Genomic DNA, 26,931 nt, shown 5'->3' on the forward strand with positions numbered 1-26,931 from the left:
TCTGGAATAGGGGCTTCCAGCATTTCCCATATTTTCCATTGGCCCCAGCTTCCGCTCTTCATAAATACCTGCTTTAGTTTGATCATTAACAGGCTTCGAAAAATGTACTCGCCCAGTAAAAGTTAATCACGTCGAGCTATATTTAGCACCTACTAGTCCCATCTGGCGAGTAAGCCAGGTCTGGAAAGGAACAGGTGTTCTGTTCATTCAGAAAGTGAATGAGCAATAAAGATGCCTTTAAATTTTGTTTTTATCTTTACACATTTTCTGTCTGTTTAAGGAAAGAGGTCAAATGTCAGTTTGTCTTTTAACTAATTGCTTCCTGGAAAATGAGGTTTATTTTTCTCTCTCTTACTAGAGTTAGATGTTTTTGTCAAGTGAGCTGTCTGAAGATATCAGTTATTTTTCTCTAACACATAACATTTATATAAATAGCCTGTAAATTAATATTACAAATATTTCAAAATATATCGGGAATTACAAAAGCACATTTTTTGGTAATTGAGTGTGACGCAAACAAGGAGTTAAATCCGAGCAAAACAAACCAGAACACTTTACTTAGTGATGTGTGAATGAGACACATTTGCAGAAACTCTATTTCCAGACATTATTGTTGGTACACTATATAGTTTTATCAGTAAAGCCCCATGTCAGTGGGAAAGTTTGTGGCCATATCAATGTAAAATCTGCTGATTACAAATGAGTGTGCTACCACTTCATGCTTATGCTATGTATTTATTAAAGGTGATAGATTTTAAAAGTGATTTGAGAAACATTCCTGCTCTGATGACAATGCTGTTAATGAACTAAGAGAGGTCATGTGTATGTTATATGTGACTAGATTTGTATTCTATAAATCAAACAAAAGTGTTTTTTGTACAGCACACATGCTGAACTGGCCCATTTGAAGGCGCTCTCATATGTGATAATGAAGAAAATGGCGGCTCAATGAATTAAAATATTTGCCCGCAATCACATCATTTGAGACCAGTTTATGGGTCAAGAGCATTGGAAATGGGTCAAGTAGAATACTTAAGTTAGTAGACCTGCAGGTTTAGTAAAATGTTTTTAGGATTTTTCGTGGCCTGTTTATGCTTAATTAGTTCTACCTTTTGGTCTTCCGCACCCTCCCAGGAGACTGCCCCTGTGACATTCTAGCGTACTCCTTCTTTATCATATTTTTATTTTTTTAGAGTGTTTCTCACTCTTTTATTGTTTGCCTCAGCTTGTGTGTCCGCACGGCCCACTCCTGTTTCCAATGGCTTGTATTTTGTTAAAATGTGGGCTTATGTATGTGTATGCACGTTCACCCGGTCCTGTATACATAATAATGTGCTGCATTGCTAAATACTTTTTTCCATTGACACCTAGCACTTCCAGCGGCACGCCACGTTTTTTTAGGCTCTTGCGGCGCCCGTTTCACAAGTGCCGCGCTTTAACCACTTTTTTTTCAATTATATACAGCTGGTTTTCCTGCAAAATGACGGCCCGGGACGCCCTGCTTTCGAGGCTCTTGCGTCGCCCGTTTCATGAGCGCCGCACTTTAACTACTTGTTTTAAATGCAAAGTGTCCTAATTGTGAAGCTCGCAACGTTTTTAAAGATAAATAGCGGAAAATATTGGCCCGGATGCAGATGAAACTTTCATGCTTATGCATGAAGCCTTGAGTGGCAGCTTAGTCTTAGTCTTCACTAGGGTCTCAGCCCTTTTCTGTTGCCCAAACCGAGAAGTCGCAAGATAAGACTCCCAGGATCGGGGAACAGAGGATTATGGCTATGAGTTTGCCTTTGTTTGCTTACTGACAGTCAAGTGACAGCGGGCAACAAATCGATGTAGACCTGATGCCCCATTCATGTTGTGTGCGTACTCCAACTGCACTGGGCTAGTTAATTAATTTTAAGTATTTCTCTCACCTCTCTTCCTTTCCCTTCTCCCCTTTCTCTTATGTCTTCGACTCTTGCTTGCTTCTTGTGTATTTCGGTCTATGTGCTTTTGATGGACTCGGCCTAATTTTTCCTGATTAGTTTTAACCAGCACACATCACAGATCAATATTATATGAACATACCAGTTGTTATAATCCTTACATGTGACAAATATTATATGTATATCCTGCAAATATTTAGTTCAAATTCTAGTACTTAAATATGTTTCACTTTCAGTTTTAAGTACAGCACTTTGCAACTCTGCTTTTTGAATTTCACGCTCATATATAAAGGAATACGAAGCGTGAAGTTCAGGCTGGAATACTATTCCCTCAACACACGTTTTCAGTGAGCACTGTGCTTGTATAACCCGAAGTAACCGATAACAGCAAACCCGAAGTAACCGATAACCGCAAACGCAGATGCTGACGAGAACAATGGCTGACTAACTGCAGTTGCATTTTCACATCTCTACTCCTGTATGGAAATGCGGAAGATTTACAATAAATGCATGCCACTGAACACAAGTTGAAGTGCTTTCAGTTCCTGCCCCCTCCTCGATATACTGCAGTGTCGTTACGACAAGGACTGTTAGGTAGAATATAATTATTCCACCCCCCTCTCCCCCAGTGTCGTTACGACAAGGAGTGTTAGGTAGAATCTAATTGTTCCACCCCCCCGTGAAGGAAACAGCTCTTCACTAACTGTACACTAGACACTGACAGTCCGGTACATACAGGAGACAGTAAGAGACCGAGTCTGAGTCTCATTGATAATAAACAGGCAGGAATTAAGGAAAGAGGGAACGCTTTGTGTGGTTTGTGCTGATGTGCCAACATCTGTGTTTTAGTGTAATATAAAAAGCCAAATTATGCAAGTACGTACTCAACGTGATGTTATATTACAACAGGGTTTTACACAGTAATTAAAGGATTGGCACCCCCTCTAAATGGAAAGTTTGAACAAGTGACACAACAATGCTCCTTTTTAGGGCTCGCCTGGCGTTGCAGCGCGAAGCGCTGCCGCTAGCGAGCCTTATTGTCGTTGTGTTTGCCTCCCAAGTGGTACAGCCGGGTGCACGAGCAGACTCCGGTCTGTGAACGCGCTTCAGCTTCCCAGAAACGGGCGAAGACTGCAGGCGCAGCCACTGGTACGAGCCGCAGGGAACGCCAACGTGCACGCTCACGGCGTCACGCTCCTGCCCTCCCGCATCTCTTCTGCGCTCCAGGCCGACTTGTCTGCTTCTGCTGCTGCTGGAGACCCAGCGAGTGCAGGGCCTCTGAAGACAAAGTGGCCCCTCTTTCCCAGCTCCGGGCTTTGGTGTCCGACGTAGAGGAGTACAGTTCCGATAACAGCTGCAGCAGGCGACAGGGTGAGCTCAAATATGAAGCCTCACTTTGAGTCACCACGCTCCCGTAAACTGCCCGCTCTCTGGAAGCAGCGGAGGTCCTTGCTGGCCCGGCCGCTCCACGGTAATCCCGCGCTGCAGCCCCCCGATGGACTCCGATACCATGTCAGAGTCAGATATGCTCTAAGGGGAGGCCGGACAGAAAGGTTGGATGCGAGGCTGTCTTTCCGGCAGCTCCGTCCATCCATGTCTTCTCTTCTTCTTCCGAGGAGCCGCATGTCTGTAGATTTCCGGCAGCTCCGTCCATCCATGTCTTCTCTTCTTCTTCCGAGGAGCCGCATGTCTGTAGATCACCATGCCCATTGCACTGCGCGTGGAGCCCAGACGGATTTGTGGGCATAAGTAAGTGTGTTGCTCTTACTTAGTCAAGATTGAAACAGCAGGTGCATTTTTTTCAGTATACGTTTGCTGGTTTCACTTTCATGATTACTTGCCCTGGGGCCGGTGATTTCTGCCCACCACGACTCTTTGAGGTAAAAAAAAAAAATGGAGCCCGGGTTAAAATGTTAAAAAGCGCCCCTCCTTATTTGTAACAGATATGCAAGATATTTAGGGTCAGAAATTGAAATTTGTGCATATAGGTTATATGTAAGGTAATTCATTCTAGCGGGAATGTAGGAGAACTGCACTTGTGTATGTGTTGCACGTGTGCTCATTCCACTTAGTTCCTGTAATCACCAGCAGGAACCACACAGAGCTAAGGCAGGGACTGCATGTAGCTCATGCAGGGACTACCCAAAGGTCACACATTGATTTAAAGAACTCACCCAGAATTGTGTAGAGCTTGTGCAATCAACACACAGAGCTCATGCAGGGACTACACGGAGCTTATGCAGAAATGACACTTCGTTCATGCAGGGACCGAACGAGCTAATGGAGGCCCCACACTGGGTCAGAGAGGGACTACACAGGGCTCATTCAAGCACCACATGGAGGTGAGGCAGGGATGACACAGACTTAACGCAGGCGCCACACTGTGCTCGTACCGAGACCACAAGGAGTTTGTGTAGAGACAGCTCAGACGCTCCAATAGTATCTTGTATTGGCCGAACTACGTTCCTGCTTCACCAGCAGAGGGTTAGGCAGGGCCTCCAGTGAGATCCTGCAGACATCCAATGCAGCTCGTAAGTGAGCACAGTTGAGCGCTGCAGGTACCCACTGAGCTCCTGCAGAAAGCGGCATCGGCTACAAGTGCTGCCAAGTACACAACACCTTCATTTCTTCACGCCTACTTTCTTAGTTCTGTCCAACTCTTTCCATTTACATACCGATTTCTTTGGTTTGATGTAGTATCCCTTCTCTACTGCTTTGTCTCTCTCTTCCCTCTTGTTGTGTCCAAGCTGATTTTCCAAAACTACATATTTCTTTCTCTCCTCCATATCTCTCAGCCTTTTCCCCTTCATGTTATTTCTCTTTTAAACACCCATCGTTCCTCCTTTTAACTATGCGCCTTTCTCTTTGTTTCTCATTCTGTGCCCTTCTGTTATATTGGGTTATAGTCAGTGTCACTGGAATGATGTGGTAGGGGAAGACCACATTATGCGGCAGGGTTGACTAAATTATGCAGCAAGAAAAGTCTATGGCTGCATGGATAATACTTGTAAGGTCCCAAAGGCGAGACCAGTTGCATTGCAAATGCTTGTTTAATTGGCTCACTAGTGATACGTGTTTGCCGTACAGGGAGAAAAAAAAAGAAAATATGATCTGCTTACGTAAAATTGCTTGAGGGCCCAAAAATATTTGTTTGTGGAAAAAGATGTCTAAAACAATCACATCATCATTTGTACGTTGTGCTTTTTCGGCCTCACCTGCAGACCGCTTTAACGTTTGCTTTTGCAAGAACTATTGTGGGCGGTACCAATACTGAAAGACTCATTTCAACTACTAACCCTTCGGATCAACCTATTACTTAGCACTAGTTGATTTTAATCTAAATCTCATTTAATTAGTTCTTATTAGATGGCTTTCCTTCCTCTTTCTCTCCTCTTCCCCCCACTTCCTATTCTTTTGATTAGATGACTTGTATCCTTCCATTGCTTACGTTTAGCAAACTACTTTTTAGGTCGAGCCTAGCAATGGGCATGCGCTGCTCTGCGAGGCATGCAGTATTCACTTCTACGGGCTTTGGCCACGCCCTTGCTGCTGATTGGTTAAAGATTGCGTCATTCTGAAAAGCTTTCTTCGCTATTGTTTCTTGTGGGTATATGTCCCACCTTCTCGTGACTTACTCATCCCCTGGAGTATTGGCCTATTACAGTATCCTTTCTCTGAAGTATTTTTCTGTAGTGTCTTGCACTCTTTGCATCTGCCTCCTCCTCCCTCCTGCTTTTTGTTTTGTGCTTTACAACTACTCCGTGCTTATGTAAATAAAAAAACAAAAGTAAAAAACATTGTCATTTTCAACGCCAATAGCGCTAACTTTCACAAATGTGAGACCGATTGCATTGCATATATCTGTTGGAAGAAGAAATGGATGGGGCTGGTGTTGGGAGGAGAAGAAACAGTGACTAGACAGGCGGGGATTAGGTGAAACGGGGACTGGGCAGGTGGGGGATAGAAGAAAGAGGTACAGTGCAGAAGAGAAGAAACTGGAACGGCCACAGACGGGAGGAGAAAAAACAGGGAATTTCTCCATTGTCTGCGCTTTGGGCATTTGAGAAGACCGCCCTGTTTAGAAGGTTGATCTCCTGAAAGCTGGCAAGTTCACATGATGTAAGAAAGTATCAGTCGTGTTAGAAATCCTCAGGCTGCTGGACATATGTAGATTAAGTTGAAAGATATAGTTAAACGCAGAAATTAGACCATCTGTTCATGGTTATTGGTGTAGTACATAAAGTGCAGCGGTCGAAAGTCTCCACCACATGTGCTCTGTCGTGAACCCTGCCTGGTCCTTGTGAAATTTGGCAGTAAAGAGATTTGAGGGGCAGCTTGATAAACTCCTGCTACATATTTATAGTAGAGAAAGTAGGCGCTGCTTCACGAAACCTGAAAAACTGGATGTTTCCTTTCTCCTGAGAGAGCTGGAAGTTGCTACCTTTGTGCTTTAATTATTTAGCAATGTTTGATTTCTCCAGTTGCCGTTTTTAATTGTGCACTTAAACAAGTGTTCTCTGCGGCGCGTAAATGATTTCCGAGGAATAACATGGGTAAAAATTGGTTGTGATTCTCTAAATTCTTTTATGCCAAACATCTGTATGACAAATGTTGCTTTCACCATGGTGAAGGGTAACAAGCGCAAGAAAACACGCACCCAGCTGCAATTAGGGAAATTAAAACAATGCTTCTCAGTACAGCAGAAATAACTACTTTTGCATATGCCATATTGGTGCAGCTCAAATCAGTGAAAGCACACTGAGCATATGCAAAATATCATAGTAACATTTGACAAAAAAACTACAATAAATGGTTCAGTGCCAAGGTCACAGGGTCCGTATTTAGTTAGAAATTCTAGTTCATCCATGATTTTGCCAACTAAGGCTCTCATTAGGATGGCGGCGGACTTTGCCCGCCCGCCATCCTCACGGTACTTGGGACCGCCCGCCATAAGTGCGGGGGTCCCGTGGGGGGGTATTAGGATGCGCCCGCTACAGTGGCGAGCGCATCCTGCATTATTAACATTGTGGCGGGCGATGCTCTCAGCACCGCCCGCCACAATGCTAAAAATGCATGTATGCATTTGCATACACAAAGCGGCAGGCACCACGCGGTGCCTGCCGCATTGTGCATGCAAATGCGGGGGGGTACCACAGGTACTCCCCATGTGCACCCCCCACCTCGCCTTCACTTCGGTGGCCCGCAGGGGCCACCCGAAGTGAAGACCGCCTGCCTGAAAGGCATCTGTTTCAGCCCATGCTAATATGGCTGGCGGTCTGATAGACACCGCCATCATATTAAACCTTTTCCTTGCGACCGGGGTGGAAAAGCGGCGGCCGGTCTTTCCGCCGTGCCCCCCCCCCGCCATGGTAATATGGCGGGGGGGAAATGGGTGGCGGGCGGACCAGGATGTCGGGCGGATCGCCACTGCCCGCATGGCGGTGGCGATCCGCCTGACATCCCAATGGGCCCCTAAGTTTGCAAGGTTGGTACTTTTCATTGTACACTGCCGATCTTCCACAGTGTGTTGAAACCTAAAATGAGTGGTAACAAATAAACGTATTCATGTATGTTGATGACTTTGTACTTTTCGGTCTCACCCCGGTTGGCCTCCAGAGCAAATTGTTTTTCAACTTATTTGGAAAATTTGCATTTGTTAATGTTTCCAAAATAAATATTATGATCTTTGAACATTCGTTCTCATTTAATCATTACAAATGGTCTGCTGATAATCATTTACAGAAAATAGTGACCCAATACCATAATTTAAGGGTCTTAATCAGAAGAAATCTTCCACAAAGAAGTTTGCTAAAAGCCAAGGCCACTGGTGTGGCTATTGGTTTACATTCATTCTTTAGCTTTATAGACATTCAAAAAAGTAAGCTCTCCTAAAGGTTTGCACCACTAAGGTCACCAGAATTTTACTGTATAAATTTGACATAAATCTATCTTTTATAGCACTGTAACAATGTGGCTACTAATCTAGCAATAGATCTAGATTTGTGGAATTACTAAATCATCTTTGAGGAATTGGATTTAAAAAGAACAATCAAAATTCAAAGCTGCATAAATGGTTTGATCACTGTGTAAGAATAAAGAGACTCACATTATTGTGTAGATTTTTCCCTAATTATTGTCTGAAATGTTATCCTGAAGTGAATGTTGACATTCATGGGCATCGTTTTTATATACATTTTAAAACTGGAGATCTACAGATTGTGGATAAGTAGTGGACTCATTTCTTCTTAGGACTGCAATCTTTGTTTCAGTTGTCTTCAAGATTTGATGCATCTACCCCATGCTAGCGAAACTAGGGACTGTGACTTGATTCTGGGGTTTTTTGCCAGTGAAAATTAATATTTCTTTTCGACATTGTATTTCAAAATTATTTTGATCTGTGAAATATTGAATTGTATTTCTGTGGAATATACAATGTTAATACATGAATAGAATATTCCATATGAATGAATCCATACGATCAGAGTGACTACATTAATTATACCAGATGGGAGAAAGACCTTACTCTTTTATATTTCCACAGATTGAAAACCAACATACAGTGTAATTGTTTTGCCAGGAATGCCCGTATCCACTGGAGGGCTTTGTGGTAATTGTCAAAATGGCGTAACCTGGTCTGGATGTCACCCTATACATTCTGACAGATCTTGGAGCACACCCTATAGGCCCACTCAAGATTATTGCACAGGTCAAAGTTGCAATGTTGTTCATTTCAGAATATTACGTTGCTTTTATTTAGAGCTTGCCACCCCCTACTTGCTATATTTTAGTTCCCAAGGCGGAAACGTCGGGCTAAGGGGGCAGTTGTGTGTGTAAGGGCAGCAGTGAATGCCTGGCATTGGGTATCTCCTTAAGCAGGACATCAGCAACTCACAGGTTTCATAGCGCCTTACTGTCCATGACCCAGGTGAAGGTTCCTGCTCTGTGCTGACAAGGTCTTTCAGATCCCAAAGGTAGTGAGGCAAGCCCCATAAAGATTTGCCCACCCACTGTATTTTAAATTGAGGTGTGGTTCTGTGGGAATTTTGTCAGAGCTAGGTTATTGTTAGAGTTGCACTGGTAACATGTAAGTCATACGGTGGCATCGCCTCACTCGGTATGTGAATGGGGCTTGTAAGACTGACAGATGATTAATGCTCAGAGGTCTCACTTTGCTATGGGGCCATGACTGCTGGCATACCAGAAAGTTGGTATTTTTTAATTATTTGCTTAAAACCTTTACAGAGTGCACCCTACACCACAAAGATGACCTTATGACACTAAGCAGAAGTAGGCTGGAAGAAAACACAAATTGTATTGCAAAGTTAGAAGTAAAGTCATGAAAGCTTTGTGCATGGGTAGGTAAACTCTAATGCCCTTGATAGACTGATGAGTTTTACAGGTGAATAATAAATATTGCGATTACATAACCGCAGCCCATTTTTAGTTGAAGTGTGGTACACAAATGAAGATAATTCACGGCCGAGTAGTGAGTGTGTTTATAGATGAAGAAAGAGGGGAGGGAATTGGTAGTAGATCTAGCGTCATACTTGGGTAGATAAATTGAGTTGGCTTGAAGGAAATTATCCAGGCAGTGTGATATTTTCATTGTTTCTTTAATTTCCAAAGGCTCCATATGAGCAGTGGAGGGAAATTGAGCTCGAGGTCTGGCTTTGAGAAGACACAGAAATTGACTTAGTTAAGGAAGGAGCCATTTGGCAGGCTGTGAGGAAGGCAAGAGTGACACCGTTCAGCACCAGGGAGAGGTTGGTGTTGAAACTCAAGCCAAAGACTTTGATCTCAGGGGAGGGTAGGAGGTGAGGCCTTTGGTATTTATGCCAGGTGAAAGAGTTACAAACATCAGTGCAGCTGTTGAAAATTACAATTTTCGTCTTCTCTCCATTAGACATGAATAGGTTTTGTGTATGATAAGGACTGAATGGAGGAATATGAAAGTTGACATGAAGCCTGAGAAGAATTTGTTTGTATCATTTGCATAGCAGTAGAATTTGAAACTGAATTTCCTAATAAAAAAGGCTTGGGTGAGCCATGTTAGATAATGAGAAGGAGGAATGAGAATAAGCCATTCTAAATACCACAGACCTGAGTCTAGTTATGACATGTTGAGAGAAATCAATTTGATTCTGTTGGCGTGTGAGGAAGAGATAAATGTGAGTGTTTGCTCACCAAAATAGCAGATTTAAGGAGGTGTGGTTCTAGAAAGGTGCTAACTCTTTAATGTTCAGGAAAAGGAATCTCGTTATCCTAATAGGCAGAAATGGATTTGGTTGTTGTTTAAGAGTTCAAAGAATATCTCCAATTGGGAGATGACCGTTCACTTCAGAATTTTGGCAGTTAAGCATTGCATAACTAAGGACATAAATGGAGCAATGTTGTTACACAAGGTGAAGGTAATCTAAGTAGCTAACGGTGGTTTGAGCGAAGTTATGTTGTAGATCCAAGGCTCAACAATGACTATGGCTCACACATTGCTATGTCAGTCATCAAAAGTGATATCATGAGATGATGAACTGGGAGTTCTGAACATTTATGTACAAGTCAGAGGGCCTGCTTGATGGTAACAAAGCAGTCTCTTGTTTGGAAGGGAGCTTGAAGGTGCTTAAAGGCCCCTTTAATGGGAGCCTTCCAAACACATATTTTAGAATTAAATAGAATATACAAGGGATGCATGAGGAGTAATGAGGTGCAAATGAAGGGATTTTTTTCGAAGCTCATGCGTCTGACCCATGTGGACATAACGTTGCCCCCCCCCCCCCGCCCTCTCTCTCCCGGAGCACAGACACTGTAGCACTAAGAGGCTAAATGAAGGTACATACCACATGTTCATTGCCAAGAAATATGTAGCTATATAATCATGAGTTTGCACTTCATTGCACAGAAAGCAACAATTAGCTTTCACTTACACCAAGCCTGCCTTTCTTTCTCAGGTGTAAATCTGCACAGAAAGCAAGCCACCAACTACACAGAGGTGAGCAGTCTGTCCCGTGACCAGGAGGTCTGTGCAATGTGCTGGGGAGATGAGCAGGAGTCTGAGGTAAGGATACCCTACATTCTAATGCCTGGCTATTTTAGACGAATATGCATTACCATGAAAGTTAGCAACCCCAGATGGGAAATAGTCTTTACCACGCAGCCGAACCACATAGTGCCTTTACAAAACGGGCAATACAACTAACGCTTTGTTACCACACGTTTCTTGACCACACAAGTTTTTACAATGACTTACTTTAGGGAATGCGTTGTTGGACTGGAACCCCAAATATGTGAGCTGGGATGTTGCCATTGGTGTCCATTGTGTTTCAAAAAGGCTAGCTGAAAAGACTTCACCCATATTGATTCTTGTCAGATGTGGAATGTACATCCATGTTTTTTTCTCATCTCACATCAGACTGTCCTTGATTTGTCTTTGGTTGTGTAAGTTTCTCGATTTCTCTCTGCTTGGTAGTGCTCGCCGGTCCCCTCTCTCTACCTGTTGGTGCTTCCTGGTCCAGTCTTTGTGTTATTGTATACGCTGGTTCAGTCTCTGCTTTGGAATGCTCACTGGCTCCCTCTTTGCCCTGGAACATTTTTGGTCCCCTTTCTTGGATGGCTGACAGCCCTGTCTGTCTCTCTCTGTGTAGTTGTTAGTACCGGAGGCTCTCCAGCCTCCTCTCTGCCAAAGGGACGCTTGTCTGTTCCCACTCTGCCAAAGGGACACTTGCGGGTCCCCTCTCAGCTATTCGATTTATGTATTCATTTTTATCAGCCCTCTCTGTTACTTCGAGTACTCCTGGGCCCCTCTGTCACTCCAAACGCTTGTGGTGCCAGTCTGGCACTTGTCTTCGCCATCTTTTACTTCATGTGATCATCAGTTCTCTCTTGATCCCTGCTTATGAGCTCTGGGTAGTCTCTCTGTCTCGGAGTGTTGACAATTGCTGTAGGTCTTAGAGAAGTTGATAGTCAGTTGACCACCCCTAAATACCCATTCTGACTACATTAATTGGCTGCAAAGGTCTGGCCCTTTTACATAGCAGATGTTATATCCACGTTTACCCTCTTCCAGACGTCCTGTAGTAGTAATGCAGCCTCCTGAGCCAGTTCTTCCAGCCTACCACTTCAGACAGGGTTTTCATCTTCTATCATTGTAGGTGCTCTTGGGGTGCCGAAATGGAACAGTGAAGGTTTTCAACACCGAAAAAGGCAAATACACAGAGTTCCGGGATTGTGCTGGCGGTGAGGGACCCTTCCGAGGATTGGCTGTCAATAACAGGTGGGTCTGGCAGGGGCCGCCAAGGCGCTGCCATTACTCCCTGCACACATTTGCGCCTAGCACAAAAGATATTTGACAATCTTAACCTAAACTGTGTTCTTGTTAAAATAATAATTGTAAATGTTACCTTTTGTTTGTTTTCACATCAGTGCTCTTATCACATGTGTGGAGTCTGGTCTTCTCAAGGTATGGAGAGAAGCCGCTTCAGAAAATGTAAGTACGGCAAAATATTCAAATCTGATTTGTTACACCTTCTGAGAATATAGCACTGGAAATATATATAGCACTGGGAATATAGCACTGGAAATCTACAACTGTGCCTACTTTTTTACATGCAGCTTTATCTTATAATTTCATATCCCAACCCATATGCTGCTGTGCCAGTCAAGATCAGACCTGAAGTATTGCATGCTCTGATATTCTAGAACGAAGAACCCAACACATATTTGCCGGTGCACCTTTATCCTGCTCTGCACCACCCTATGGCATTCAAGCTATCAGACACACACCTAATTCTGCCATTAAATATCTGTTCTAACCCATGGCGCTCTCTGCAAATCCAAGTACCAGAGCCCACACAAAAATCATCCAAAGCACCACATTTATTCCCTTTAAGAATATTTTGGATTCTAGCACTGAGGCACACAAACTTTTCAGCTAGTGGATCTCGCTTATTTCCCAGTGTACTCCTTCTATGCCAGTACTGCAAACCTCACGCTGAGCTGTGCCAGTGCACACAAGTCCTACCCTGCATTGTCCACTGATATTCCAGTACTGGAAACCACAGACTTTTGTGACTGTACAACAGTCCTAACATTCACGGCCCTGTTCTAATACATTGGGATCACACACATTTTTTTGTGGTAATCTTTCATTTGTTAATGCAATCCTCTCACGGTTCCACCTGCAGGTAGAGGTAAATGTGGGCCCTGGAGTCTATAAGATGCGTCAGAACCCAAGCAAGCCTCACTGTGTGTCTACTGGAGGGAAGGAGAACTGCCTAAAAGTTTGGGACCTGGAGAATCCACAGAACCCTGTATTCAAAGCAAAGAATGTGAGTGCTGCACCCCTGATGACTGCTGTATATCCAATCCAGATCACTGCTATGCACCACTGAGCCCAGAAAACCTGTCGCACAGATCCAAGACTTTTCCTTCACCCCTGAACTAACACGTCCAGTACCCTTGAGAGGTGTCCGTTAATCTGCTACTGTTCCCTATATACTCCTGGTGCCTCTACTAATCTTGGGCGCTCCTGGGCTTTTTTTATCCTTCCTTTGTCTTTCTTCTTGTGCATTTCATATGGTTCCTCTCTTTCTTCTCCCTGTGTCTATCTGCTGTCTTTTTCATGTCAAAGCTAAAGACAGTTTTAGCTGGTTATTCGCCAGACCGGTCATATTCAGTATATACAGAGGGGGCTTTGGGTCAGCTCCTTGCTCATGATTGGTTGAGTTTGTTATCTCTCTCACTTGTCTCCCTTGGATTTTATTTCTCGCCTCCCCACTTTTATGTTTGTCATGCCCAGGAGCATTTCGTCTCAGGATTCGATTAGCTGACTTGTATCCTTTCACTGCTGACATTCTTGTGTTCAGAAAACTGCTTTTTTAGACATTTTCTCCCCACTTAGCTATAGGCAGGCATCCATTTCAAAATTAGATATTATCCATTTCAGGATTGCCACCTACGAGTATACATGCGTGGCGGACACAAGGAAATGGATTTTTATTATTTGGACAAACTCATTCAGAGATGGCTGCTGTAAATGCGCACTTATCCTCTACGGCTATCTTTAAATAGCTTTGTTCAAACATTACAAATACATTCAAAGATGGCTGCCGTTGTTACGCTCACATCCATGGTGGCCATGTTTAAAGGCATTTGTAATGTTTAACATGCCCATTTCAAGATGGCTGATGCAGATACAAGCTCATCCAGTGTGGCTAACAAAAAAAAAGCCCAGGCAAAGCCAATAAGGTTCTCTTGCAAGACATACTGGCTTTGCCAACGCTTGATTTTCAAATGCAGCCATGCTGAACAAATGCCTGGAATTTGCACTACAACTAGAATGAGTTTCATCCTAGGAAAATCATAGGCATGTCTCTTAACAAAAAGTTTACTTTACAGCTCTCACTTTAGCAATATGTACCTTTTAAAAGCAGCAGTACGGCTTCATGTTTTTTTTTGTTTGTTTGTTTTTTACAAAGATCTGGGAGCTCCAATTTCTGCCAGGCTACTTATTTCATTTATTTGCACCAGCACACACGTTTTCACATGTTTTCACTTGATTTTCCTTTTTATTTATCATTGTAAAATGGCCATATGCTGTGCTTAAACAATACATTAAAAATGGCCTCTGCATGTCATGGTGCATGGACATCCACCAGTATCCATCTTGGAAACTGTTTTCTTTAATACAAAACCCATAGCAAGATTGGCTATGTGTGCATCATAATGAATGCATTTGCAAGCAGCTACTGGTCAAAAAGCATTGGCCAAGCAAATAACTCTGCCTTTTAGAGCAGAGACCCATAGGCTTCACCAATGTTTGTTTCTTCTTCATGTACATCGATCTATTCTCCCTTCAAAATGTAGATTCTTAGTTCTCCGTTTCTGTGTCTTCCCCCACTGCCTCTTCTCCCTCCACTTCTCTGACTCGTCTTTCTCGACGACTCTGCTTCTTTTCCCCCTGCCTCTTTTTCCTGCTCCTGTCTCATCTGTTTCTTCTCCCTGCACTCCCTCAAGCACCCTTTTGACCTTGGAGCAGACAGTTGGGACTAGTGATGAATGAAAACATTTAAAAGGCAGATCTTGAGTGTTCAAGCACACTCCTTATCAGCCATGGGTAACTTTATCTTCAAGTCCATACATTTTTAGGTCTCGTCCTTTACCATTGCGAAGCAATGGGCAATGGGGGAGAATTCAAGTGCTCAAACGGATTGTCAAACCACCGCTTTTTTCCGTGGCGTTTTCTTTGAGTGCACGTACAGGCACGCGCATTTGGCCCATACACTTTCATGGCCATCTGTTCCTGTTCCTAATGGCCCTCTCCCCTCCCCCAGCACAGAGCGCGCATCGCGGCCGCACAGCACATCAAAGGGCTTCTCCCAGCGTGTGCTGTGCGGCTTCTCCTCCCCTAATTATGTGGCCGGCCGTACTTGTGTTTCCTGGCCGCTTCCCGGCCGCTCTTGTATTTAATTAGCAGCAGCAGCATTTCTCCTGCGCCAGGCCACATCAAAGGCTCTGTGCCATTAAAACTTAACTTATCTGCGAGGTAAAAGACTGCGAAGTACTGAAATCCTAACCTGGAAGTAAAACTCCTGATGTACTCACTTGCAATGTAACATCCCACGATGGAAAACCTATGATGCAATGGTGACGTACATACACCCACACCCTACTGCCCTGCATATCTGTGAATCCCAAAGCCGAGTCCAAGTGATCTTACACTCAGGTCTTGCATCAATCATCATTCCGTGTAAGGTGCATGTTTATTTCCCGCCATGCCGCACGCTGAATCACAGTCTTCAAAACTTGACAGATTTATAAACCTTGTGTAAAAGTTCCGCAGTGTCAGCAGGAGCAGCCCGTAATACCATGGTTACACATTTTACAGATTAAATTCATTTTCATGCCCTGAATTGCGCATTTGTTCTGGACAGTAATCCTTCAAGAAAGAGCTGAAACCTGTATTGCGCTTATCTTTCTCCATACTCTTCCAGCAAGAAGTGTATCCTAAAGGAAGCCAGACACACACAAAGGTCTCAGTAGCCTCGGGGGACCGGATGTGTTGGGGATGCCACTCATACATTATTGGCTCGAGAGCATCCTTCTTAGACAGACTGCAGCAATGAAGAGGCTCACACAGAGAGAGAACAGAATGTAAATCTCCAGAATATGATTGCAGAAGCACTGACTAATGCTCTGGCGGGTCCGTCGCTTTGATAATTTGTGCACACCCGGTGGAAACATAAAATATTAAGACATACGCGGTTCTTGTGCTATTCGCCGTTTTACTTCCCGGTAATTGAATACGGGTTGGCTTGCCCAGGCGGTTTCAGCTCCCTTCCCTCCTTGTCTTCAAGGACAAGCCTGGTACATTTTACAGGACAAGCCTGGTTATTCCTTGCATAACTACTTAAGATATGAGGTTAATACACATTTTATCTTGTTTTATTTTGATAGATGTCTTTTTTGTTTAGTTTCTTTATAATTTCAACTGACATTTAATCCAGTGTTGGATTCGGGATTCTGAGTTCTGCAACAAAATACAGACACCGTCTATATTTTCCTTTCACATTTCAGGAGGAAACACTGGGTGAAATGTCACATCAAAGGCTCTGTGCCACTTTCACCCACACAGCAACACTTACAGACACGCAACGCCACTCACACCCACGCAAGCCCACTATCATCCACGCAACACAACACTCACCCAAGCAACACCACTCACACGCGCAACGCCACTGACACGCGCAACGCCACTGACACGCGCAACGCCACTGACACGCGCAACGCCACTGACACGCGCAACGCCACTGACACGCGCAACGCCACTGACACGCGCAACGCCACTGACACGCGCAACGCCACTGACACGCGCAACGCCACTGACACGCGCAACGCCACTGACACGCGCAACGCCACTCGCACACGCAACGCCACTCGCACACGCAACGCCACTCGCACACGCAACGCCACTCGCACACGGGTGCAGATTGTGGGTGCAGATTCAGAGAAAACTCAGCAGCACCACCACCATTGCAATGCAATAGGTCTCGTTTTAACGCAAATTTAAGCTATAGGCCTTGTAAATGGCAAAGCCTTTTATTTATGTTCCAAAAACCAGAACGCAAAAATAAAGGGCATAATCATTTACAATGCTAATAGTTCAGACTCGCGTTATTGCGAGACCTATTGCATTTTCAATGCTTGTTTTTTAGAGAGATTGTGTACAAAAATCTATTAAAAAAACAATGTGACAGAATTACAAACCCAAAGTTATTCAATATTGATGCTGCAACTAGGCACATGCCCGTTTAACATGATAGTTCAGCTCGTATACACATTGTATTGTCCACTGAGCCTACAACAGGGAGAATGAATACTTGCTATCATTGTAATGTGCAATAAAAGTTTAGGACAATAGTCAACAAGACTAGGCTTTAAGCGATCACCTGATCCCTTACCTTACAAACTAGAGCAGCTTGGAGAGCAGAGCGCTCCGAGTACAGTAACTTGCTCTGGTTAAATGAATCCCTCAGAAAAATGTAGCATCTACTAGCCACAAGAGGTCCCTCGCTACCAAATTGGCATCAGGGTAAGGACAGCTGTCAATGGCAAGGTAGAATATTATAAGACCCAAATTCCCACTGAGAAACGTTATGCTGGGGCAACCTATGCCCCACTCGGTCACAAGACCCGCCGTCCCATATACCCTTATGAAACATCTGCAAAAGGATAGCCAACTCCCTATATAAACCAGTCGTCCTCACTGTATGTGGTTCAGGATAGAATTTTCTCCTGAAAGAAATGTACACTTGATGAATCACTATCTTTAGACTGACGTCTGCACAAAGCGCTAAGAGATTGACAGACCTTGCAATGTACACATACCAAATAACGTATCAGATGAACATCACACTGGACTGTTTCTAGGCTTGTGTGACGTGGACGAAAAAATGTGACTCATCCTAGAATGTATAAGAGCCTCTGCCTTTCTACCTATTGATGGGTTTCGACATCTGTGAGAGAGTCCCCTCAGAATTGAGAGCAGTCTCTGGATTGTAGAGTAGGTTTTCCATGGTAAACTACTTTTCTACTTCCGCTGTCCTCTGCATAGCAACACAACGCTCTGAGGGTATACTGGGCAAAAGAAAGGAAGCAGCATTTTGGAACCTAACTCCAACAGTAATATCCTGGGAGGGGTATTGATGCTACTGCTTAACTGTTTATGAAGCTAGTCTTCTGTAGTTCAGGGCTACCTCAACCTTGCTAATTCGCCCAGGAGCTTTTTAATGTTAAGGATTGTCTGGAACACATTAACCCATCATGCAGCCTCAGGAGTTTCCTCACATACAGTCTGACTCTGAACTTAAAGGTGTAAGTGATATGAGGCGGTTCATAAATCCGATCTGCAGCCTCAATACCTTTCTTAAACTAACCTTGCCTTTGGGGTTGGCGTTCACGGAGTGTGAAGAAGTACAGGTAGTCAGTCTACTGCTAACCTCACATACACCATGTCTATGCCCCACAGGTCCTGGAGTATCTTTTGCATACTGCAGTCTCAATACCCAGATGCTTGTAAGCTGCTAAGCTGTGCTGTGCTATGGCAGATATGTTTTTCTTGCTATGTAGAAGCTCTGTGGGGGAGAGGGCCCTGCCCAGTTTTGTGCTGCTCTCTCTTGCACAGATAGATCGGAATTCAATAACCCATCTGCTATTTAGCGTGCTGTTAAAATAGCTACCTCTGGTTTCTTTGTCTGCTTCATTGTGTTGCTGTTTTCTCACATTCTGAAAATCCCTAGGCACTGTTTCCTGTGATGCATCCATATAATCTAACTAACGCCAGGCCCAGATGCTATACCCCTTGTCAACCCACTGATTTAGCTGCTCTAATGTGCTTTATTGGGTGCATAGCAGGCATACCCTATTCTGTTTAGTCCTGCTCTCCTGATGCTCTCAATGGTCACTGTTTGTTGCATTACTTTCCTATGTTTTTATATAGCTGCTTTCAATTAATCCATGCTGGCCTCCTTCCACCTTTTTCATTTTCTGGAACTTTTATGCTTATTTAGCACCTTTTTATAACTGTTCCTGTGCCCTCCTAGCAGAGTGAGGAAATGTGCTGCGCAGCACAAGCTTATTTGTACCCAAAAGATAAAGAACCAATATACAGGTTGAATTATAACGTATTCTTCAAAATAGTGTTAGTTAGTGCTCTGCTATGTGACCTGTAAAATAATGCGTGTCCTGAAATAATATGGGAATTGCCAGATAAATGTAATACACCATCTATTACAACTTGTTTACATCCAGATGTAGAAAGAAAACTCCCCATTCTGAAATAGAAATGTCAGATTTAACAGACCAATAAACCTGAGGACTACTCAATAAAAAAACAACTTGTGCGTGCTGTAAGTTTGTTACCTTTCTCAATTACTAAGCAACTCCCTCCTGTTTACTCGCTCTTCTCCCCACCAATGTAACCATCCCATGTTTTATTCTCCCTGGTTTACCTCCAGCAGCAGTCCCCAAAAGTATAAATTGGAGAAGGAGGGCAAGCATTCTGTTACACAGTGGCTTATTGGTCACCATGTTGGATTATGTGAATGTGCTATAAACAAATTATTGATCAGCAAAGAAGTAGCAGTGGAGTTCTGTTTGCTTTAGACCAGTAGTAAATCTCATGAAAAATGTTCTCCTGCATAATTAATTTTGATGGACTTATTCTTTGATGCAGTGTATTTGTCAGCCGTTATGTCTCCCGCAGCAGGGTGTAGATTTCTATTTTTCCTGGCTTGCTAGAAATATTTACCCTGTGATATTTTTCCGATACATATGGTTTCTCTGGTACCACAGACCTGTTCTGCTGTGCATTGGAGCAGAATGTGACTTGTAAAAGTGTATAATAGACTATTCCAACATCTTCTGCAGAGAAGTGATGTTTGAGTACTTTCCCAGATTTTGAAGTATAGGACAGTTTAACCAAACAAGTCTTCTGGCTTTCAAAACATGAGGCTTCCGATAGATTATTTTATGTTAGGACTTCTGGTAAAGCACCAAATATATGATTAAAGTTGTATTTTGAAGCTGGTATAGAGTTGGCAGAATAGGCTTTAAAATGCATAATACAATACCACGTTTAGAAAATTCCTTTGCAGTGATCCTTCCCAGCCTCCCATTGGATCCTGTTGTGTAGTGAGCCCTCTTTTCATTTAGCTATGCACACAAATATTTCCTTAGCTCACAAAGACAAACCAGAGCGGGAATAGCTGAGACTAGCATCACCAGTTATGCTCCAGGTTTTAGTTTTTGAACTGCTAGATGCTGTGGTAGTTGATCTGAGAGTGTGCTGGGTTCTGCTAACCTGGCCCAGCACAAGTGCTCTTTCCTTTAAACTGTAAATGTGGATTGGTACATCCAATTGGCAAGTACTTTTACACCCCTGTAAGGCCTGAGTATACAGTACCAGTGGTGCCCAAGGCAGGGACGTAAAAGGGGTACCAGGGCTGCAGCACTTATTGTGCCACCCTGAGTGACCCGGGTAAAGCCGAAGCCTGCAGGTCTGCTATGTCGGCCCTACATGAGCAGCTTTCCTACTTGAGTTCACTGCACACACCTTGTCTGACCGGGTCACCTCACTGCATTTAATATGTCAGTCACCCCGAAAGGCAGGCCTCCTATAGCCCAGGAGGTAGGCTGTATTATATTATATGTGTGGGGATATATGTGCAAGCTTATATTGCCCTGTGGTAACACTCTGATCTTAATTCTAAAGCAGGTTACAGGCAGTCCATTGGATAACATGGCCTGGCATGTAGTCATTACCTATATGTCGGCTCCATGATGGCCTGGCTGATTTCTTTTGTGTTTGGTGTCAAACACCAAGCTTTTTAATTTCTGACACGATGGTGATGTCGAGGTTTATCCTGAATGTAACTGTGTGGCGCTTTAGACTGTGCCCACCAAGTTAACCCAGTGTTCTCATGCCTTGGCAGGTTTCTTTAAAGCCTTGCCGCCAAGACACAAGTCTAAGCTCATGCTGGGGAGTGTGTGCTGCTCCCAGAGGTCAGAGACAAAGGACCTGTGTGAGCACGAGGTGACACCTCCGCTCACACAAGATGGCTAGTGAATTACACCGGTTTGGCAGTGAGCCTCAAAGGCTTCACTGTCTCCCCTAGACAAAGGAATTGTCTGGCACTATGGGACAAAGCCTCCACCTGGCACTGTTTTTCGTGGGCAGACCGAAAATTAGCTTTGCAGGAGCCATCCACCTCTACAAGGCTGACCACCCCTCTAGGGACTGGCAGCTGAGGTGTACGGCCGAGGATGGTTCTGGATCTCTTGAATTTAGATTTAGAAACCGGTTCCGACTAGTTTTAGTGACATATACTCACAGGATGTCACTACTGAGGCAGATTAGCCGCAGGACTAGATACTCATTGGCTGCTAGTCCTCACACCCTCTTAACACCTGCTAAATCTAGGCTTTAAGGGACACACCAGACACAAGAACCTAAGATTTGACGTGATACCAAGAAGAAACCTATTTCCACGACAAGGCAGGATTCCACGTAGATGGGCACTAAGCTGTGCAACTGTGACAGCCACCCTGCATTCCATGGATTTCAACTCAACCAAGGCAAGAGACTGGTTCCAAATGGAAGGTGAACCCCTCTAGAAATTCCAAACTTCTCTAGAACTCTCTTTGGCAACAGGAACTAGTCCCCTGCAGTCGACAGGCACAAACTGCAAAATCCATTACCTTGAAGTCTTGTACCCCGAGCCACCCACCGTGGACGCTCAAAGTCCTTGGGAAGGTGGCATCTGGGAACTGAAGTCGCGACCCTCAACTTCCTTCAACAATCTTCTGGTACTCTGGATAAAGATTTCCTCTGGATAAACATTTCCTCAACAAGTGCTTGCAGGTACTAAGGCTTGTTGGTGGTCAGTCCAACTACTACCTGCTTTATTCAGCGCTTCAAGAGACCAGATTAATCTACTCGAACAACCAACCACTCCTGTGACTCCATCGTAAAGATCTTGCATTTAATGTTTTTTCCATTACAAAGTGTTGATTTATTTATTTGCTAACTCCAACCCATCCACTTTCTACTCACAGGTCGGGAAATTAATCTGGACCACATGGTAATGGACTGTGTTCGCAGCACTAATCGCGTATTAATGGTTTGATGCATGCAACAGTAGTTATTTGTAGTTAGGAGGAGACCATCCATCCATAACTGGGTACAGCAGTGATTAGTATGGTTATATGAGTAGGAATGCTAAATAATACCCTAACCAGATTCACAGCTTTTCTAAGTCCTCTACCTTCAATTCACAGGTGAGCAATGACTGGCTAGATTTGCGGGTTCCGGTGTGGGTTCGAGACATGCAGTTCCTTCCGGGATCAGAAAAAATTGTGACCTGCACCAGCTACCACCAGGTAAGTAGGTGGAGAGGAGGGTTGTGTGTGTGAGTCATATCTGGCAGCAACAGTTGAAAAGGAGGGGAATGTGATGCACTGTTCGAGGGGAGACCTCAGGGTGCCAATAGTCTTGGGTGTGGGTCCTAGCCACCAGTACTTTGAAAAAGACTTCATTAAGCAGTCCTACCCTGTTCACTTAATGCATACACTCTTACAGGTGCGGCTGTATGACCCCAGCTGCCCAAAACGCCGTCCTGTGCTGGAGACCTCCTTCGATGAGCACCCGTTAACTGCCCTGTCACTGACTGCCGATGCCAGGTGAGTTGCTGTAGGGTCCCTCTCTGTCATTGGTCAGGCCATGCTGCTGTCAATATGAATCCCTATCCTGAAGAAAAAAGTTCTGGAGCTTGCCCTGGTATCAGGAACTAGGATTACAATTTGGGGCTATGTTCAAAGGCATGGCACAGGTGGCTTAATAAAGTAGGCATCAACTTTTTTCAAAAATAAAAAATATTGTTTATTACCATACGTGGGCACATTTTCAGATTACTTCACAGATCGCTGTTTTCTACCTAATCTTGAAAATCATCCTCGCTATTTATTGGTTCCTTTGATCATACTGCAGGAGAACCTTTGACATTTAAACCTGCACTAGAATCCTTTCCAGTTTGTGTAGCTCACACTCTGCAACTGTGCTAGATCTTTTTCAGCTGCCAACATCCCACTTCATCCTCTTGGCTCCTTTGCCCCCTCAATAGCTTGTGGATTTTCTATATTATGTTCATATAATACATTTTATATTTAAGAGCAGAAAGCAAACGAAGTATTAGTATCAGCTTCATTAGTTCAGTTATAGGGCTCTGTCAACTACTAAATCCTATCTTTCGTAATGTGCCAGGGCACTTGGCTGACACCTACCAATCATAGGGCATCCCATTCCTACATCTAAAAATGCAAGAGTTATTACAGTAAATGGCTTTGCTCTACACATCCTTCAGTCCCTTACCCTTCACAGTATAGTGGATATAGTTGGACTCCTCTTCCCATCCTTTCTCCAAAGTTAAGTCCTTTTCTTGTCACCCCCACCCCCTAAAACATTTTGGCACTCGAGTTTTTGACACAGTTATTCAGTTGCATTCTCTTTCTGACGATAATGATTCTTCTGTTTCTTTTCGTTTTTTTATTTGCCAAAAATTGGTTGGTGGTTTACACTGTGGGGAGTATCCCTACCCTCCAACGGCCCAACAGCCATAGCCTAACCTTGTTTAATGTTGTGTACCATCCTGTCTATTTTCAGTGCAGTTGTGGTAGGAAACACGCATGGGAATATGGCTGTCATCGACCTGCGACAAGGTGAGCTTGAAGGTTACATGCCTTTTATAAATTGCTCTGAGCATGTTTGGCTGTGCTTGCATGGAGAATGAAACTGGGGTTCTCTTTTTTGAGGGAAGATGTTACTTTTGTGTGCATGCAAATGAAGGTAATCGCTCTAAAGAAAATTAAAATCAAGGTGTGAAAACATGCCTATTGTAAGCAAGCATTGGCTATGGAACGGTTTGAGGTCCAGGGAAGCTAGAAATGTGTTCTTGCTAAGTTTAGGGAAAAGGAGGGGTTTAGAGGGTTGTGGAATGGTTTGTCATCCCCCAGCTCAGTACACAGTGGCCCTCTGATCTCTTTACTACTCCCTCTTCCACAGGTCGTTTGCTGAAGACACTGAAGGGCCTTGCGGGCAGCATTCGCAGCATACAGTGTCACCCCACGTTGCCACTGGTGGCTTCCTGCGGCCTTGACCGATTTCTGCGGGTGCACAGCATTGAGGAAAAAAAGCTGATGTACAAGGTGAGGCGGGAGGTGGGCAACACTTCATGACAGCAGGGGCTTACCCTCTACAAAGGCCACAGCTGTCACTCCCACACTGTATCCACAGCCAACACTCCTAGACTGTATCCACAGCCATCACTCCTACATCACCCGCACATCCAGCTCTCCCACACTATACTCCACCACCAGCCTTCCTACATAACCCTCAACAGCAATCAGCCCTACAGTAGACCCTGCTCTCTCTTGACCTGCTTTACCCTGTCGCACCCACCAGTGCACCTAAACCAAGCACCTTCCACAAGCCCCTTCCAGAGCCCCTATTGTGCCCCCAACAGCTTATACACTTACACAATCTCCCATAGGCAACACACCTGTTTATCCACCGCATTCAGTGCTCCTATATAAACCTCTGTGATTTTTTTCCCACCACTGCATGGCCCCTGATCTTTACCTCTTTTGTCTCTCTCAGGTCTATCTGAAATCTCGCCTCAATTGCCTTCTCATGACCCGACGTGAAAAGTGGGAGGTGAGTGTTTACTCTACACTTCAACCTGTCAGTAGGGAGTCTCTGCGAGGTAGCAGGAGTAGTTTTAGAGAGTCTTCCTTTGATGTTGGTTGCAATACTATTGTGTTGCCTTTTTTCTGCTTTGTTTTTGGTTGAACCGACAAGACAATACAAGCTCTCTGGTTGCAAAATACCTATTTTCAGCTTACAAAGAACTTAATGAACATGTAGCTCACCCATTGCGTATCATTGGTTGAGTTTATTGTCACTCTAATTTGCTTGCTTCTTATTCTGTGGTAAATAAATAATTAATTACCGGTTCTATTTTTCAGGATACTCGTATAAACAGATAGCTCAATAAATAAGAGACAGGATTCGAGGTATCTTGAGTCTACAGGCTTTAATCAGGCATAAAGGACAGGAACAGGACAGCCTGCATGGGAATAGGATGGCAGCTGCCGGGGGCAGGAATGGGATGAGCAGGATCGCTGTATCATATTAACAGTACATGATATATATATCAAAGCAATTGCATTACATTCAATACAGTAGGCGTAGCAGTAGGCGTGACTATTAGCAGTCGCGAAAGATAAGGCATAAAATAGGTGTAACAAGAGGCGTGTACATAGACATGTGATGTAAACGTAACAGAAGTGTCATAAATGGGGCGGAAACATGGAGGGGGCTACCTGAGCAGCCGGGACCTTTAACCTAGTGGTGCGCGCAAACGGGCAATGACGTGTTACCAGGGAGAACTGGGGCTATGACTTCTGTGCTAGAAGAGGAGACTAAAGTCTGGAGTGTCTGGAGTGTCAGAGCGACAAGTACCTAAGGCATATCTGGTATCTGCTGTTTAGAGAACATGTTGATAGAATCCAAAAGTTATCAGGGCAAAGGCTACTTGACACTAAGGCTGGTGCATGCATTATTCTACATGTATTTCGTGTGCGAGGAATATTCTATGAATATTAGTACAGTATTTCTCTTACATGGAGACAGGAAGGCTAGACTATGGCTGAAACTATTGATGCGATTCAGTAGCTTAGGAATGCAGAGAAGGAGGGCTGGACTGATAACTAGAAGCATAACATACTCTTGGCAGACAGGCAGGCAGAGCCAGGCCGGGCCGGGCACTGTGCGGCAGGAAGTAAGTGAAGGGTCAGGGATGCAGGTGGGGGCTGTATCGCTCCTCGGAGAGGGTTCAGGAGACAGGAGCTGAATCTGGTGTCCGGGCCCTTTTGAGGCCTAGAAACGGGGACAATTCAATGGATTAACGTGCACACTGTAAAACATGGCAACATAGGTTTACATAGGCCTGATATTCGTTGTTTTCACGAAGACTGGAAACTGGCTTACTAGAGTTGGACACAACTATGATTGCGTCTTTAATCGATCATAGGGGGATACATGCATATCGATCATGCACATATAACATAAGATGGGGAACACGTAGGCACATACAACATGGCAAAATTTACTTTTCCACATTCCCTCCTTGTGCCCTACGTTTCCATCAGGAAACATCAATATTCATGATACCATCTATTATTTCATATAGCATCATTTGCTCGTCTCGAATTGTCTTGGAACGGGATTTAGGACTAGAACTAGGAATACAAGAGGTAGCACACATGCCGCAAATCGCAGGGCCACATTGTAAACAGAGGCAGCAACTGAATATGATCATTACTGCAATACCTAGGTATGACAATACTTTCCATCCCCAGGCAGAAATTATACTCCAGAGCCAACCGGACCATGTCCAGGTGCCTGGATTCTGGTGTAACTGATGGGCAATTTTATGAAGTCTGGTTATAGCTGAATAAACAGACGGCGCGTTATTAGGAATGAAAATGCAGCAACTAGATCCGATGACTCTACATGCTCCTCCTCTATCGGCCAGTATGACGTCAAGAACGAGACGATTTTGGAGCACGACAAATCTCATAGCAGATTGCTCTTCAGTTAAGTTACCTAGAGCAGAAGTAGTCTCATTCACTACTGCTTCAAGGGTTCTGGTTAACCTACGTATTAACTTACTATTCTGGATAGGTCCTATAAAGAAGAAGAAACCTCTATTGAAGTCTGTATACTGTTCTAAAGCAGTTTCAGTTTGATCGACAATTGGGGACTCGATCTCCCTTCTATGTCTAATGTGTACTAGATGTGTGTTTCTATGATAATCGGATGGAGCTAGAAAAACTGGTGGCAGTAGGAAGGCAATGTAACATGTTCCATCCCAATCGAGGGGCAGACGAACATATGCGG

The 26,931-nt window shown here is 44.1% G+C and overlaps 1 protein-coding gene across 2 annotated transcripts in view; it reads left to right on the plus strand.

The window, feature by feature from the left end:
* WDR74 (WD repeat domain 74) overlaps positions 1–26,931 on the plus strand; it is a 67,400-nt gene that overhangs the window by 17,153 nt on the left and 23,316 nt on the right. For both annotated transcript variants that reach the window (XM_078660498.1, XM_078660499.1), the window contains exons 2-10: positions 10,871–10,977; positions 12,071–12,192; positions 12,342–12,405; positions 13,103–13,246; positions 22,254–22,355; positions 22,555–22,655; positions 23,635–23,690; positions 24,034–24,176; positions 24,628–24,684. In XM_078660498.1, the coding sequence (XP_078516624.1) occupies positions 10,871–10,977; positions 12,071–12,192; positions 12,342–12,405; positions 13,103–13,246; positions 22,254–22,355; positions 22,555–22,655; positions 23,635–23,690; positions 24,034–24,176; positions 24,628–24,684 (896 nt within the window). The remainder of the gene's footprint in view (positions 1–10,870; positions 10,978–12,070; positions 12,193–12,341; positions 12,406–13,102; positions 13,247–22,253; positions 22,356–22,554; positions 22,656–23,634; positions 23,691–24,033; positions 24,177–24,627; positions 24,685–26,931) is intronic.

This window comes from Lissotriton helveticus, chromosome 9, assembly GCF_964261635.1.
Source record: "Lissotriton helveticus chromosome 9, aLisHel1.1, whole genome shotgun sequence".
Classification (NCBI taxonomy): domain Eukaryota; kingdom Metazoa; phylum Chordata; class Amphibia; order Caudata; family Salamandridae; genus Lissotriton; species Lissotriton helveticus.